The following is an 18075-nucleotide window of genomic DNA, read 5'->3' as shown; positions in this document are numbered from 1 at the left end:
ACCGAAGGAAAGGGGGGACATCGCAGACACGCTGCTTGGTTGCCTGTTCATGGCAAAGTGGGCTGCGTGCCCGCTCTCCTCCTGGGCATGGACCTCACAGGAGACCCCAGGGGGAGAGACGGTGGGATGGGCAGATACTTGGGAGTGAGGGAGGCACAGGAAGGGTCCCTGGTCTTCCTTTGCCTGCCATCGGAGAAACCTCGGTGCCAGCAGAGTGGAGAAGGGCCTCCCCAACCCCCCCGTGGAGCATGTGTCGCGGGCGGGACATGTGCAGGGGCAGTAAATCCTCCCACGGGGGCGTGAATACACTCATCTCCCTGCTCCCTGTGGGTCTGCGCCGTCTGACGTGCTGGGGAAGGAGAGTTACCCAAGGAAAGGGGGCACAGGACCATCCTGAAGAAATCCTCACCCCAAAACCCTGGCAGAACCCCTTTCAGCACCACCCCACGCCCAGCCAGAGGAGGTGAGGAAACGTCTTCAGCTAAAGAGAAAATTTCTCACTTCTCTTAAAGTGGACAACTGCTTCTGTGCCTGCTTAGGTTTGTTGGAAGTAGATGCAAATGGAGCAATCGGGTTCAGAACCTATTTGTAAACTCGAAGCCGGTTTCCTGGTGATCAGAAATTGATTCCATTTAACCCCGCAGTCCTGTAGTGAATGCAGATATCTTCCAGGAGGTGGAACTGACGGCGAATCCTGGAAGTGACTAAAGGACCCCCCTCTGTCTCAGCCTAGTGACTGTGCATGTCAGAAAGCACATGGCAGACTGTCGCATGCTGAGCTCAAGTTGGCTTCTTACTACCGTTAGAAACATCACGACACACTCTCTCTTTGTTTCATACATGTGATTTGTGTCTTCACTTCTCCATGAATGACATTTTTATGAAGAGCGAAGTGACGTGTGGGGGCTAACTGGAAACTCATGCTCATACGAGTTTCTAATAAAATAAACAGGTCCTGTAATAGTGATCCCTAAAGTTGAAAGTGCTTTGTGCAGTCCTTCAGAAACACCCTGTGAATTTTGTGGGATCAAGTCCTGGAGAAGCAGCCCATTTGTACAGCAATTTCCGTAGAACTTTTACCGCTGGGCTGTCCCTTTACTCAGGAGCTTAATTGAAGTGAAAATAGGACAACCTTGTAGATCTATAGCCATGGAACCAAGAATTGGTAAAATTAGGGGGGAAGTCGTAAAAGTGCGTTTCACATTTTTTTAAAATCCCTCTCATTCTTCCACCTCTGTTCACTCCTTACCCTTCCATGCCTTAGCGAGGCGGGCTTTATAGCTGCTTTATATCCTGCCGGCTCTAAATACTCTCTGTATTAATGTTGTTTGGGTTTCCTCCCTTTAGGAGATGACCTGGCTTCCGCCACTTTCTGCGATTCAGGCACCTGGCAAAGTGGAACCAAGCAAATTTTCATTTCCAAATAAGGTGAGATCTTGTGTCACTCAGGAACAATATGCTTCATTGAACCAGAATTTCCTGTGGACAGTGGGTTGTCCCATGATTGTCTTCTTCTTTGTAAATATTCCTGCCAGAGGCATATGGATCTGATTTTTTAACATTTTGCAAACCTATATTTATTCATCAAAGGGGAAAATGAAGATTGCAGTTTTACTTACCTGTACTTCCATACTTAATGCAAAATGTGATACATATCATAGTTGTCATTTTATCTGGAAACATTAGTGAAGTTGAAATGCATCTTACAGTAATTTTATACATTCAGTGTGATTGTATGCTTGTTTTTTCCTAAAAAGCTGTTATTGAATTAATAATGAATCTTAAAATCAATGTCTTAGAATTGAGGATATATAATACTTAATTCTGCTTAGATATCTTTTATAAAGTATAAAATATTATTTAGAACTTAAAAAGATTTTGATATTTTCTAAAGACAAATACACAAAAAAATTAGCTACAAAATGTATGTAAATTATACATGAGTCTAATATGTTTTATTTGAATACAACTAACATGTCACTTCATACTTGTTATAAAGATGAAATTATGCAAATAGAAGGAGCAAAATATGAAAACTTCCAGTTTCCTTGCCCAGATTTTATTTCCCTACCCAGGGATTATGACCAAGAGTTCGATGTGTACCGCTTCAGTCACTCTGGCACTATATATACATATATGTGCATATGCAGTTTTTAAAACCCATAAATGGTATAGTACTAAAAGCATTTTTTTTAAGAGTTGATTTTTTTCCCCCCCAGATACCCACAATACATAAATAGTAATGTGACAACTTTCTCAAGTGAACTATTAAAATAATTCTTTATTGTAGTTATCACAATGGTAAATTCCACTCTAAGAGTTATTTTCTTTTTCTTAAAGTGTATTTGGAGAGCTTTTCAAGTGAATATTTTCTTCATTCTTCTTAACGGCAGCAAAATAGTTCATAGTATGAATTTGCCGTAATTGATCGAATCAAGCTCCTTTTGGTGGCCGCTCGGATTGTTTATGGCCGGTGGTTGTCACGAACGGTTTCCCCAGGCTTTGTGATGCCTCTTTGACTGTCTCCAGTACTAAGCCCGGAACAGGCACTGCAGTGTTGGAGGCGGCAGAAGCCATAATTGCCCTCGACTGTTTCCAGAGCACTCTCTTATGCATCTTTGCCAGTGTTTAATATTATCTGGCTTTTGACCCTTGTTTCTGGGTGAAAATTTGCTTTCTCAGGGTTGCTGTCTCTTTTGCATGTTTCTCCAATTCCATCTGAGCTGAAGCATAGGCTGTTTTTTCCTTGCAACTTGCCCATTCATAGTCGTTGCCCATTCATATTGTATTTTAAAAATGATTTGTAGGAACTTCTTATTGCTTATTCATGTGTCTGTTATATATGATACAACTATTTTCTTGTAACTTGATTTATGTACCTTTGATACTAGCAAAGTGTTTGATTTTGTCAGGGATAAAAAAAAAGAAAATCTTCCCTGCACCAGTAGTCTAACAATGTTCTCTGTTCTAAGTCTTTTATAGCTTTGGGGTTTAAGTTTAAATAAAAATCTGTGGATGGTGTAACATAAGATTCTAGTTTTATCCTTACCAATGACTAGTAAATTATTATAACACTATTAACAAAATTAGGCCATATTTCCCCCCTCTGTTTTGAAATACCACATTTATCAGCAACTAAATTTCTCATAAATACATGGATTTGTTTCAAGACTATCTATTTTGCTTTTTTCAGTATATTTACTTCATTCCCAATAACTCATTGTGTAAATCAAAGGTTGACAAACTTTTTCTGTCAAGGCTCAGGTCGTAAATAGTTTAGGCTTTGCAGACAATACGTAAATGAATGACTGTAGCTATGTTCAAATAAAATTTTATTTACAGAAACAGATAACAGCATAATATATAAAGAACGCTTACAATTCAACAGTAAAAGGATAACTCATTTTAAGAATGGGCAAAGGAGATCTACAAATGGCTAATAAGGACATGAAGAGATACTATCACTATTACTAATCAAAATCAAAATCACAGTGAGATCATGAGTCATAGCTACCCAAATAGCTAAAATCAGAAACAAACAGTAACGGGTGTTAGCAAGGGTATAGAAAAATTGGAAACCTGCTGTCAGTTGCTGGTGGGATCATAAAATTGTGCAGCCTCTTTGAAAAACATTTGGGCAGTTCCTCGAACATCGCATTAGCCTATGATCCAGCAGTTCCATTCCTAGGTACATACCCGAGAGATTGAAAACACATGTCTATACAGAACTTACACACGTTCATAGCAGCATTAATCATAGTAGCCAATAAGTGGGATCAGCACAAATGCCCATCAGCTGATGAACGGATCAGCAGAAGTGACATATCCTTACAATGGAATACTTCTCAGGCGTGACAGGGAGTGAAGCTATGCTGCCTGATACACCGTGGAAGAACCTTTAAAAAGTTACGCTGAATGAGAGGGAGAGGAACCAGTCACAGCCAACCACATGTTATATTATATGATTTCATATGTTTGAAATGTCCAGAATAGGCAAACAGAGAATAGATTAGTGGTTGCTTGCAGCTCAGAGGTGGGGAGATGGGATTGAGTGATAGCTAACAGGTAAAGGCTTCTTTTCTTTTTTTCTTTTTTTTTAATATATCTTTATTGATTTCAGAGAGAGGAAAGGAGAGGGAGAGAGAGATAGAAACATCAATGATGAGAGAGTCATTGATCGGCTGCCTGGCCCACAACCCAGGCATGTGCCCTGACCGGGAATCGAACCCCGATCACCTGGATCCTAGGTCGACGCTCAGCCGCTGAGCTATGCCTGGTCAGGCAAGGATTTCTTTTTGAAGTGATAAAAATATTCCAAAATTTATTATTGTAATAAACTCTGAATATGCTAAAAAGCATTAAATTGTTTAAAACAAAACAAATCAGAGGCTGGGCTGTATTTGGCCTGTGGGCTGTAGTTGACTGACTCCTAGTTGAAATTATTGATGATTTTTGGCCTTGTCATACATATATGTGGTCAGGCCAATACCCTCTTTAATTATCCAAAAGTTCTGCCTGTTGTACCTGTTTCTCTTCCAGGTCAATCTAAGAATCATCTTGATGACTGGTTGCTCCTTATAAAAATCCTCTTGGAATTTTGGTTGGTTTCTAACTTAATTTAAGAAAGTGTATCCATCTGAGAGTATCTTCCTCCTGTCCAGGAATTGAATTTGGAATATCTCTTCACTTCCTTTCATATCTTCTTGCATGTTCTTCGGCAAACATTTTTCTTCTTGTAGGTCTTGTGGTTCTTTGGTTTATTCTTAGACATTTAAAGATACTTACTTTTCTACTTAAATGAGCTTTTTAAAAGTTTTTATGTTTTCTAATGAGTCCTTGACGGTGTGAAGGAAATTTCCTGGGCTTTATATACCTACTTATTGAATTCGTTTTGCTTCTGGTAGATGTTCTTGGTGAACTTCTGTTTTCCTAGTAGGGAAGATAGAACAGCGAGGAGGAGGAATGCTGATGCGTAGGCTGAGGTTTCAGCAGAGCTTAAGGCCCCTCCTGAGGAGCGGCCGTGGAGCAGCTCCGCCGGGAGGTGAGGGAGGCCAGGCAGCCGGGGGAGAGCTTCTGGGAGCTGGAAGCGAAGGTGGAAGTTCATGAGGCAGGAGCCAGCCTGGGTGCTGCAGGCACCGCAGAGCCCGAGGGCCAGGGCAGAGCGGGCCGTGGAACAGCAAGGGGCACGGGGGCGGGAACCCAGGGGGCCTGCCAGACTCGCAGGACTCGGGGCTTTGCTCCGGCTGAACTGAGAAGTCGTAAAGCATTTTGCAGACAACAGGTTTGTTTTATCCGGCCTGTGGCAGCTAGAACCTCTTACACCTTTGCCGTGTTCTTGGCATTAAGGAGGAGGATTCCAGGGCATTGTTATTGAGTATAACAATTGCCCAGCCCACGTAGCTTCTTTCTCTTCTTAGCTTTCGGAATGTAGTAAAGGTTTGAATTTTCATTTTTAAAAATTAAGGTATAATTTACAATCAGTAAAATTCACCCTTTTTAGTATCCTGCAAGTTTTGACAAACACATGTGCTCCTGGGACCTCCACAGTCGCGATATGGAAGCATTCTGCCACCACCCAGACCCCTCCTTGGCTCTCTGTAGTCAACCCCTCCTACGCCCCAATCCCTGGCAGTCGGCGATGTTTTCCAGAATATGCATAAATGGAACAAGTTAGGGTTTAGTGAAATAGCGTGTTCAGCTTGTATTGAGATGCTCACAGTTTTTCTTTAATCCATTAATGCAGAAAATTACATTGATTGTCTGCTCCTTGATCACCTGTACGGTCCTATGACTAATTTTCTTAATTGTGGTACATTGCTCATTTACTATGCTTTTGGACTTAATATGCCAGTGTTTAATTTAGCAATCTGCTCCTGTGTTCATGAGCGCACTTGGACTAGTTAACTTTCTGTGTGCGCCTGTTCATTTTCAATATCAGGAGTAAAACAGCCTCAACAAATTCAGTAGCTTTCTACCTTTTTTTTGTATAATGGGACAGTTTATATAATATGCCAATTTTTTCCTCCTTAAAATCATGGTATAACTCACCCAGAAAACTTACTGTACATAGAGTTGTTTTTTTCCCTCACCAGAGGATATGTTTTTATTTATTTTGAGAAAGAGAGGGAGGGAGGGAGAGAAACATCAATTGGTTGCCTATTGCACGTGCCCCAACAGGGAAGCAACTGGGGATCAAACCCACAACCTAGGTATGTGCCCTCACCAGGAATTGAACCCACAACCTTTTGGTGCACAGGATGATGCTCTAACCAATGGAGCCACCCAGCCAGGGCTGTAGAATTTTCTTCTAAGAGAAAAGTGGATCTCTAGTGGCTCTCTCTATGGAGCGTTTCCAAGCCTTTCCCCATCCTCTTCTTTCCCCAGGGTGTCCTCCCCCGCTCTACGTATCTCTAAATATCTTTTCATTTTCTTCTATGCCTATTGGCTTATTCAAAATTTCTGCCTTTTCTTGGATTAATTAAATCTTTCTTTGTTCCCTTTTCCCCCATTTAGGGTTTTCACACATGCACCTAACATTCTTTCTTTTTAGTTATTGTCTTTAAGTTTTAGTATATTAACCTATTTGAATTTATTTTTATCAATAGCTACAATTAATTAGTATCTATGTTCTGCCTCCAGAATGGAACAATCAGTTTGATTGATCTCCACCATCTCTCAGTTTGAGATTATCTACAATATTTCAAATTATCATTATTATGACTGTTTTCTAGAATTATGTCTTGACAGTTATTTGTTAGTTCCTTAATTTTTCATTGTTTCTTCTTTCTCGTTTTCCTCTTTTTAAAATGTATTTATTGCCCTAGCTAGTTTTGCTCAGTGGTTAGAGCATCGGCCTGTGGACTGGAGGGTCCTGGGTTCAATTCCAGCCAAGGGCATGTACCTCAGTTGCAGGCTTGATCCCTGGCCCTGGTCAGGGCGAGGGCAGGAGGCAACCAATGTGTCTCTCTCACACAGATGTTTCGTTCTCTCTCTTTCTCTGAAAAGCAATGGGGGGAAATTTATTTATTGTTTTGCTAAGGTTTATTTTCTAGCAGATTTTTATTCCATTCTTGATCTAAAGTTTCTAACAGACCTTTTCTGCACTTGCCTTTAATCCTCCCACATCTCTCCATGTTTGTTCACTCCTCTGGTGACCTCATGGAGGCCCGTTGCCTTAAATATTCCGTACACTGAGCTGACAATTTCTAAATTCATATCTTTAGCCCCTTCTCCACCCCCCAGACTCCATACTTGTATTTCTTCTTGCCTACTCAACATCTCCATTTAATATCTAACAGACATCTCAAGCTCAACATGTCAAAAACTGAGCTTTAATCCCCCACAAACTGTCCTTCCAGTGTTTCTCGGTAAGTGGCACCTCCATTTGTGCAGTTGGCTCGGGCCACCAGCCTTGGCACCATCTGCATTAGTTTTCTAGGGCACCTATAACAAAGTACGCAAACCAGGTAGCTGAAAATAAAAGAAACTTATTCTCTCAGTTCTAGGGACTCAATGTCTGAAATCGGGGTTTCAGCAGGGCTGCACCCCCTCTGCAGGCTCCGGGGGAGAATCCTTCCCTGCCTCTTGCAGCTTCTGGTGACCGTCGGCAGTCCCTCCATTCCTTGGCTTACAGCTGTATCACTTCAATTTCTGCCTCTGTGTTCACGTGGCTGTCTTTTCTCTATGAGTCTCTGTGTCCAGATCTCCTTCCTCTTATAAGGACAGCAATCATTGGATTTAGGACCCATCCTAATCTGTGACCTGCAAGGCCCCTGTAATATCCACATAAGGTCAAATTCACAGATTCTGAGCGGACGTGAGCCTTTGAGGGACACTGTTCATCCCACTACACTCTCCTTGACTCTTGCTGTCTCTCACAGCACACACCCAGCCCATTGTGAGATCACGTCACCCCTACTTATAAAATATATCGAGTCTAAGTGCTTCCCCCATCACAGCCGCCCCCTTGGTCTAAACCACCATGCCTCTTATAGTGATTATTGCAGCAGCCTGCTGTCTCCTCCTGTGTGCTCGCTCTGCCCGCCACTCTTCCGCGCCTTCATCACCCCCCTGGGGCCCTTACAGTCCTCCAGCCACTCACCTTAGCCACCAACACACAGTCTGTTCTCCGCGCAGTAGCTTGTCATCATTTTAAAACATAAATCACCTCTTGTCACTTTAGTATTCAAAACTTTCCAGTGGCATTTCACACTTATAATACAATGCAATAATTCTTAAAATTTTTGTACATAATCTGGCCAAAATCATGGCTTGACCCAAAGTACAGTCAGGTAAGCATTTCTGTTATATAAACATATCCATGGTATAAGTACATTTTCTGATATAATTGAGCATATATCTCAAGGCATATTTTATTGTGACTTTTTCAAAAGATTGTGCAGATTTACTTTGATGAACGTAAATAATTATGTTCAAGCAATCACTTAACCGCTGAGATGAAATTGAGACCTCAGATTATTAATACAAAAATTCATTTTTCAAGGTAGAAAGCACGTTCCAAGTATCTTATTTTCCACCCAAAAAGTTACATTAAAACTATTATATATGGCACAGAATTTCAAATTTAAATGGAGAAGAAAAAAAAAAGTGTCTTCTTTTTAGGACCACTACAGGATTTGTATGGAGCTATTTCAACTCTAGATCCTTTTGCCCAAGAAGGAATATGTGATTTTACAGAGTGTAGGGACATTGTATGGTTTTAATAATGCTTTTCTTTCAAAAGGCTTAGTTAGGAACTTACGCAAATGAAATAAGACTGCATTAGTGTTCTATTTTTGCTGTAACAGATTACCACAAACTTAGTGACTTCAGACAACACAAATTTATTAGACTTTCAACTCTGGAAGTCAGAACTCTGAACTCAGTTTTATGGAGCTAAAATTAAATAAAAAATGGGGGCATCTGTAATACTTTAAACAATAAAGATGATAGATAAGATGATAGATAGATGATAGATAGATGATAGATAGATAGATAGATAGATAGATAGATAGATAGATAGATAGATAGATAGATAGATAGATAGATAGATAGATAGATGGATGGATGGATGGATGGATATAGATGATAGATAGATAGATAGATAGATAGATAGATAGATAGATAGATAGATAGATAGATAGATAGATAGATAGATGATGATAGCTAGCTAGCTAGATAGATAGATAGATGATAGATAGAGATGATAGATAGATGATAGATAGAGATGATAGATAGATGATAGATAGAGATGATAGATAGATGATAGATAGAGATGATAGATAGATGATAGAGCGATAGATGATGATAGATAGATAGATAGATAGATAGATAGATAGATAGATAGATGATAGATAGATAGATAGATAGATAGATAGATAGATGATAGATGATAGATGATAGATAGATAGATAGATAGATAGATAGATAGATAGATAGATAGATAGATAGATAGATGATAGAGAGATGATAGAGATGATAGATGATAGAGCGATAGATGATAGATAGATGATAGATGATAGATGATAGATAGATAGATAGATAGATAGATAGATAGATAGATAGATAGATAGATGATAGATAGAGATGATAGATAGATGATAGAGAGATAGATGATAGATAGATGATAGATGATAGATAGATAGATGATAGATGATAGAAGATAGATAGATGATAGATAGATAGATAGATAGATAGATAGATAGATAGATAGATAGATAGATAGATAGATGATAGATAGATAGATAAAAATAAAAATAAAATCAAGGGGGGGTTGGGGGGCCGCGTTCCTGCTGAGCGCTCCAGGGGAGAGTCCCTTTTTTTGCCTTTCTCAGCCTGGAGGCCACCCCGTTTCTTAGCTCACGGCCCTCATCACTCTGACTTCTGACTTCCTTGTCACGTCCCCTTCTCTGCCTCCTGCCTCCTTTCCATGTAAGGACCTTTGTGATTGTATTGGGCCTACCTGGATAATCCAGAATAACCTCCCACCTCAAAATCATCCATTTAATCACAGCTGCACAGTCCCTTTTGCCCTGAGAACTAGCATGTTCCCAGGGGCCGGGAATGAGGGTACAGACATCTTTAGGGGACCCTTGTTCTGCCCACTGCAAGGACTGCCATCAATTTTGACACATGCTGTACCTCTTCCAACCTCTATCTCATCTACTTAATATTCTGTCTGCTGGAGGCTTGCGTTTCCTTAATTAGATAGATTATTAACGTTTGAGATTATCACTGTACTGCTAGCTTGCCCGAGCTAGAATTTTTTATAGAATTTGAGGGGCAAAATCTCCTGAATAAATAATGAGTAATTAAATTAAGCCTTTATTAAGATTAAAGGGGCATTTTGACCTCACAGGGAAAGTTGATTTAACTGTGCATTCTGAGTTGCCAGCACCACTAAATTAATTAGCTAAATACTTCCGAGAACTTCCCCAATTTGTCCGGGTATTGGAGGACATGACATAGAGTAAAGCCAGTTGTTACTGAATTTGGATATTTCTTCTGTTCTCTGAACACTTAATCTGGAGTCACTATTTCCTAGACAAATGCTGCCAGACATACCTGCCTCATTCATCAAACCTCTAAAGTAATCGAGTTTGGTAAAGAAAGGAACACATGGCTTCTTTAAACTGGCTGCCATTATCAGGTATTTCAACCGGGGTTGGGGATTTGCTTTGCCCTTTTTCCTTCATTTCTGTAGCAATCTCACAAATTTTGAAATGCAAACAAAGAAGTCAAAATTGTAGAATTTTTCCCATCCTCAGAAGGCATGCGGGCAAACTCAATGGCATTCCACAGATGTTTCACGTAGCCGTGGGTTCCAGATCTGGAGGGGATCACACCTGGTCTGGAACTCTTCCTGCTGATTGATTTTTAAAGTATGTGCAGAAGAACTGTAGCATCATCACAGAGATGGGAGTGCACTTGCCTTCTCTCTGTGTCTAGAAGGAGAAGGGAAGCCGGCGGGGGGGGGGGGGGGGGGGGGTGCTTCCCAGTTGGAAAGCCTACCTCCCTGTTTGGGTTGCTAGCTTGCTTCAAAAACTACCACAAAATGTTTGGACTAAAAACGTCATGTTTACCTCAAATTAAACACTGAAATTAATTGGAAATTTCGTTATTTTAACTCTTTTGAGCTCTGTAGAGTAAGATGCAGAAGAAAGTGATTGTTAGGGGTGAAGGAGACCAAACCAGATCTGACGGTCCTGTTTCCTCTAGTAATTAGCTTAATGTGTGTGCCGGGAGCGGGGGGTCTAAAAGTAAGGGGAGATATATTTCCGTTCCTTGCCTGTTTTAGTTCTAACGATGGGTTGGTAGACAGACAGGGAGACATATGAGCGCTCCAGCCCTCAGTGGTTCCAGAGAGCTGTTTTGAAGTCACCCTCATGCAGTGTGAGTGCTGTCCTCCGTCAGCGACGTGGCTTAAGAACGACTGTATTTTATTGATCTGAGGTGCATGGCTTTTCACATTTTAAGTTCCCTAAAAAGCAGGGTGCATTTTACAGGCGGCATCTCACAGTTAATTGGCAGCAGTGTTCTTTGCTGGGGCACCCGAGGCCGCGCGGCCTCCTACACGTGTGATGGCCTGTTCCGTGGGGGAATAGGGCAGTTATTAGGGTGCCCCACCGAAGGGCTTCCTCGGCCCGGTGCCCTCGGGGACGGCTGTCTTCAGCAAAACCATTGGTACAAACTTAACTCCCCGGCTACATATAGCACATAGAAAGAAGCTTTAGGATCCCCATGTACCAAACAAGAGCTTAGGTTTGGGGAATTCAGGATTTAGAGATGGAGATGGAGACATTTCCACCTGGAGATATTCTTCTAAGCCGCCAGCAGCAGGCCTCCCCTTTGTGCACGTGCTGCCAGGTGAACCAGAAGCAGCAGATTAACCTCAGAAATGGCCTGATTCAGGATTACAGACGACTTTCGTATACTTTCCTGTTCCTCTGAATTTTTTTTAATAAATAGATATCACTCTTCTTTGTTTAAACACTATTTAATAAAATGGAGCAGTCTTGAGTCAAGATGATAGTAATAGTAGCATTCCTTTGATGCTGTTTATTATCAAGTTGTATACTTTAAATATGTGCAGGTTATGTTATATCATTTATACCTCAGTAAAGCTGCTTTGTTGTTGTTTTTTAAAAAAAAAAAGAGTCATAGTTGAAAAGCGAAAAGATGCCCAACATCATCAGTCATTAGAGAAATACTAATCAAAACCACCGTGAGAAACCCTTTCACGTCCTAGGATGGCTATAAGAAAATGTCCAAAAATTAAAAGACAGAAAATAACAGGTGTTGGTGAGGATGTGGAGAAATGGGAACCTTCATACGCTGCTGGTAGGAATGCAAAATGATTCAGCCACAGTGGGAAACAGTTTGGCGGTTCCTCAAAAGGTTTAGCATGGAATTGCCACACGAACCTGCGATTCTGCTCTTAGATGTATCCCCAGCCGAGTTGAAAACAGGGACTCGAAGAACTACATGTGCACGGTGCTTATGGCAGCGCTCCTCACAACCGCCAGAAGGCAGAAGCAGCCCAGATCCGCATTTACAGATGAAGGGACCTGTTAATACAAACTGTTGTGTATACACAATGGCATATTCCTCGTCCCCCAAAAGGAATGGATTACTGACGCATGCGACGACGCGGATGAAACACCACAACAGGCGAAGTGAAAGAAGTCACACAAAAGGTTGCATGTCACATGGTCCTGCTGCTGTGAAGTAGCCGAGCAGATGAATAATTCTCAGGGCCAGGATGCTGACTGCCGGTTGCCGGGGACTTAGGGGAGCAAGCGGGGATTGGGGAGACGCTGCTTAGTGCTACTGAGTTTGACTTTGGAATGATGGAAATATTTTGCAACTAAAAAGAGTTGGTGGTTGTACAACATTACGAATGCACTAAATGCCACTGAATTGCCACTTTAAAGTGGCTGATTTTATGTTATGTGAATTTCACCTCAGTAGACAAAACAAAAAGTCCATAATGCAAGAGAGAAGTGATTGTGAACTATAATACCAGAACGTTTTAGCAGGCACGTTGATGTAAATGTTTTTCATTACAGTAGCTAGGAGAAATTGACCATGATTAGTTTCTGAATGACCAGGAATGTATCTCCCATTCAACTTAGATTTCAGAAGTCAAAATGAGAAAACTAATTGATATTTCTTGTTCTTTTAGGACTCTCAGCTCGTCTCCTCCGGACACAATAATCCAAGTAAGAAAGGCTTCTCTTCACAGCTTTATGAGTGTGCGGGGGGAGTGGAGGTGGGAGGGGGTGGAGGGGACGAGTAGGGGAGATGTATTCATAAACAGTAGGTGTGAAAGAATTTCGTTAAAAAACATAATCAAGTGGAGAAAAAGAGGGCCATTTGTTCACATATTTCCCAAATGCATAAGGTGACCTTGAGGGCTGCTCTATCTCTTTTCAGGGAAGGAGGCCCAGAACTTAAGATGGTGGGTTTCAAAACAATCGTAGGTTGAAGGAATATCAGTCTTTATTCTAGTTTCTATTTGGTGTATGTGGAGGGGAAACACTTTTTAAAGGCACTAATGAGTTATCTAAATTGAAAGAAAAAAAGAGTGGGCAAAGAGAACCAAGCAGAAGACCTCAAGATCAATGGCCTTAGAGTCCATGAAGAATCCATGTCCCCTCTCTCAAAGTGTCTAGGAAGGAGTTTCCTTACTGAGTCCAGTGTCACGGGCTTCCATTGTCAGAGAGAGGGTGTTGTCATTCCATGAAGTAGTGTTTTCATTCTCTTCGTTGGCACTACCAGTGGTTACTAACGTTTTCTTGAGCATTGAAAGCGCACACGCTGTCTCATTTGCGTCATGAGCAACATCCACAGAGACCCGGCTTTGTCCACGGATGACCAGCCGGGCAGCTGAGAGTACCCCTTGCCAGTTACAAAGCTGTGTTTGAGCACGAAAACCACTCCGAGCTAGTGGATGTGCCTTTGGAACTGAGGCTCACCCACTGAGCATCCGTGAGGGCAGAAGGGCTGGGGAGAAAAGACACCCAGACGGATGTGTTAGGACGCCCAGACTTCTCATGCCCAGCTAGAGAAAGGTCAGGGGAGGGCGGGGAGAGCAGAATGATGCATCGGCAGGAGCGCTTAATCGCCGCACCCTCTGCCGGAATTTGCTGTGAGCGCAGGTACCAGCAAAGAGGAGAAATGCCAAGGGACTTGAAATCTAAAGAAAATAATAAATTTAGTAGTAAGAAAAGGAATCAGAAGAAATGTATGGTTAAGTCCATGAGGTGTGCGGGCGTCAGCATCAGCCAAAGCCTAGGGCACACAGAAAAATTGCTGTTACTTTCCTTACCATGTCTTTCCATTTGAATTTGAACAGTTCAGGGTAGAGAGAAGATATAATGGGTGAATAAATAAATATACCTTCTCCCGGCTTGGAGTTTTTGACATAAAGAACAAAGGAAGGAAGTGTTGAGTATCTTCCAGGTGCCTGCACCTTGATGTACGTTGTTTCACTCAATCCTAACACTAGCTGTACGAGGTAGGCATTGTGGTCCCCGTTCTGCACGTGATGAAAATGAGATTCTGGGGTTACCAACCAGCCTAGTTTTTAATGGCTAAAAACCGACAACTAGGATTCGAATGCAGGGATGTCTGCCCCAAAGACAGCAGACTTTCCCTCCCATTACCTTGACCCCCAAAAGGTTGCTTCTGTTGTTGGTTCAGTGTGAGGTTGAGCTCGTGTCCGATAACTGTGTCCTGTGGTTTCTGTATGCATCTGGCATATTTTCACCGCATGCCATGACACCCACCTGCTAAAGCTGTGTTTGGATTATGCAAAAGCAGGCAGGCATCTGTGGAATGAGAGGCGGCACCTGCCTCGTGCGGTGGGAAACCCTCTGCCATTTCATCGCCTGAGGAAATCTGTGATTGGCTTTTCTTTTCTGGGAGTAGGGAGATTATTTTTGTGTGTTTTTAAAATCCTCCCCCAAAAGCCAAGCACATCTATATACAGGTGCTATTGCTGCTTAGATATCTGAGCGTCATGTGGATTATAGCACATTGAAGCTTTGAGAGCTGGTCTCACCAGCACTTCCCTCACTGCTGCTTTTGTTTGGTTTGGAGTCCTTATAGTTTTTGGAATCATGACTCTAGTAGTAAATATGTAGAAAATAGGAAACACTGAACTTCAGAGAAACCCAAACACAAAATGTGGGGGTGGAGGGGTTGATGAACTCACCTCACCACTTTAGGTCAGTGCCTTTTTTTTTTCTTTTTGAAATTAGAAACGTTGCATTATATAGATAGTAAGAGAAAAGAGTATATAAATTAAACAGAAAATTGTTTTAAATCCAAATCCTTTAAAGGATAGATGCTTTAGTCAGTTTGCTGAATTACTGATTAATTTAATTTAATTTTAGAAAATAAAAGCTTGCTAAGCATCAAGAAACTTAAATATTAAAATAGGCGACCTATGTCTACATTTTATTAAAGTTTTGAGATGTCCTGTTCAAATGGCAGACTGAGCATGAGCACTTCCCCTCCCTCCAGAATCCCCTTTTAAATAAGCATAAAGTTATAGTAATGGAAATAAGTCTGTAACAGCACCGAGGACAGAAAGGGATGCATCAACAAACCAGCTGGTCCTCATACAGAACTTTCCATCTGGATTTCCACCCACCCCCTCAATAAAAGACCCAAAATACCAAAAACATGGTAACGTTTGCTAAGAAAATGAACAGTTGACTTGAAGTCCTAGTTGGGAGCTGATGCCTAAGAGAGAAGCAGGATAGAGTCTGAGATAATACCAGACCTTAAAAACAGACACACGTGAAGAGTGGAAGAAGAGTTAACTTTTTTTCAAGATAGAAATAAAAATGCTACACACCCAGAGTAAAGGATTTCTTGTTTTGGGGAACAAGGGGGCGATGAGAGGATCAGGGCTCCCAGCTGGTCTTTTGAGGCCTCTCTCCTCCTGAATCCTAAATGAAGTCTTCCAGTTAGCATATCTTGTCCACTTACAAAGAGCTCTAAGTCAGCCGTCTCCTGCAGGGGACCTGTGTTAGGAAAATAGCTCAACATGCTAATACAGGAGATCCGCATCAGTAACCTTTGTTAACCAACCTGTTATCATTCAAAACCATGGATGTGTAATCATTGAGCACCAAAGAGAAGGACTGACTTGGAAGAAATCTACTTAATTCAAGAAACAAAAGAAAAAAATGTATAATTACAGTCTTCAGAAACATTTGAAATTATTTGTATTAAATAAAAGAGAACACATTGCTATGAAAAAGAAGCAGTTACAGAACAAATGAGCATTTGAGAATTAAAAATATGGTCGACAAAAATTAATAGAAATGATTGGGAATAGTTGAAGTCTGGGATCTGGAATATAATGTTGAAAACTTTTTTTTTTTGAATGTAAAGCAAAAGACAGATGGAAAATAGGAAAGGAAGTTAAGATACATGGAAGTTGAACTGGGGTGGAAGGGTCAAAATCCAGCTAATAGGAATGCCAGCAAAAGAAAACAAAATAGAGAAGAATAAATAATAATAGAACTGAAATTCCAAGGAAATGAGTAACTCGCTAACACAAACACTATGTACAGTGAAACAAGAGCAAGGAAAACAGCAGACAGCAGAGAATTATAGACCCACAAGGGCTTCAGATAGCAGGATTACCAAGCCCAGACTATAAAATAAGAGGACCTGCTTTAATATCCAGAAATGAGAGGATTGAGAATGTGGTTAAGAACAGGAAGATTTGAAGACCTGCTAATTAGACCTATAGAAATGAAAAACTAATAACAGAAATTAAAATTTCCTTAGGTTGAACAGCAGATTAGATGCAGCTGAAAGCATTAATGCATTGGGAAATTGAATTTAAGAAGTTATCTAGAATGCAGCCTAGAGACAGAAATGGAAAGTATGAAATGGAAGTTAAGAAGCATGTGGGATATACCCTAACTGGTGTGGTTCAGCTGGTGGCGTGTGGTCCCGTGCACCGAAAGGCCACCAGTTCGATTCCCGGTCAGGGCACATGCCCAGGTTACAGGTTCGATCCCTGTTTGGGGTGCGTACCGATCGCGTTTCTCTCTCACATCTATATTTCTCTCTCTCTCCCCCTCTCCCCTTCTCCCTTCCTCTCTATTAAAAAAAAAAAAAAAAAATCAAAAACATATTTTAAAAAAAAGAAACATGGGGATAAAATGAGAAAATCTAACATATATTTCAGTAGGATTTCAGAAAGAGATGAGGAAACATAGGAAATATTAAAGAAGATAATGCCTGGAATTTTTTTTAGAATTGAAATACACTAACGCACAGATTCTAGAAACCCAATGAACATTAAGCAGAATAAATAAAAAGAAGTCCACACTAGGCACGTTATAGTTAATCTGCCAACCACATAGATATAGAAACACTTCTTAAACTACCCTTTAATACCTTCAAAGAAGCAACAATTAAACTTCCAGTTGCCTTATTTCTCAGCAGCAGCAGTGGGAGCCAGCAGACAGTGAAATTATAACTGCACTTTTGTGTACCTGGAAATTGACAAGGTGATTCTCACATTTATTTGATAGAACAGAGGGCCAAAAATAGCTCAGACACTCCTGAAAAACAAACAGGTTGGAGCCTGGCCTTGTCAGTATTAACAATAAATTAATATTTTTAGCTAAGTAATACAGTAATAGACAAATTGAGCAATGAAAGAGAATATGGGACCTAGAAACAGACCTACGAAAATATGAAAATTAGATTCATGACAGCTGATAATATAGATCAACAGAAGACTTGTATCAAGACAATGAAGTGCTTCTATGAGTTACAAAAATTACAAAAATTTTTTTTTAAGAAATGAGAAGGAATATCACAGATGAGCAAGCACAAAATATCTACCTCATTGGAACTCGCAGAAATGCAAACACGACACTAAAATTTCACTTTACATTATTAAATGAGAAAAAGGTTCTCTAAAGTTTGACCGTAAGTTACCTTGGAAACCAGGTCAGGGTTCCCCGGTGAGGTTGGACATGTGAAAGCTCCCTGGCCCACAGCTCCTAACATGCGCACAAGGAGGGCTGCTCATGAGCA

General features: G+C 40.9%; 1 protein-coding gene across 1 annotated transcript in view; it reads left to right on the top strand.

Annotated features, from left to right (window-relative positions):
- AFF3 (ALF transcription elongation factor 3) overlaps positions 1-18075 on the top strand; it is a 478488-nt gene that overhangs the window by 314309 nt on the left and 146104 nt on the right. Inside the window, exons 6-7 of the mRNA XM_087823693.1 lie at positions 1348-1428; positions 13184-13220. Of these exons, the coding sequence (XP_087679819.1) occupies positions 1348-1428; positions 13184-13220 (118 nt within the window). The remainder of the gene's footprint in view (positions 1-1347; positions 1429-13183; positions 13221-18075) is intronic.

Source organism: Miniopterus natalensis, chromosome 13 (genome assembly GCF_054644295.1).
Source record: "Miniopterus natalensis isolate mMinNat1 chromosome 13, mMinNat1.hap1, whole genome shotgun sequence".
NCBI lineage: Eukaryota > Metazoa > Chordata > Mammalia > Chiroptera > Miniopteridae > Miniopterus > Miniopterus natalensis.
This window is presented reverse-complemented; position numbering and strand designations above follow the sequence as displayed.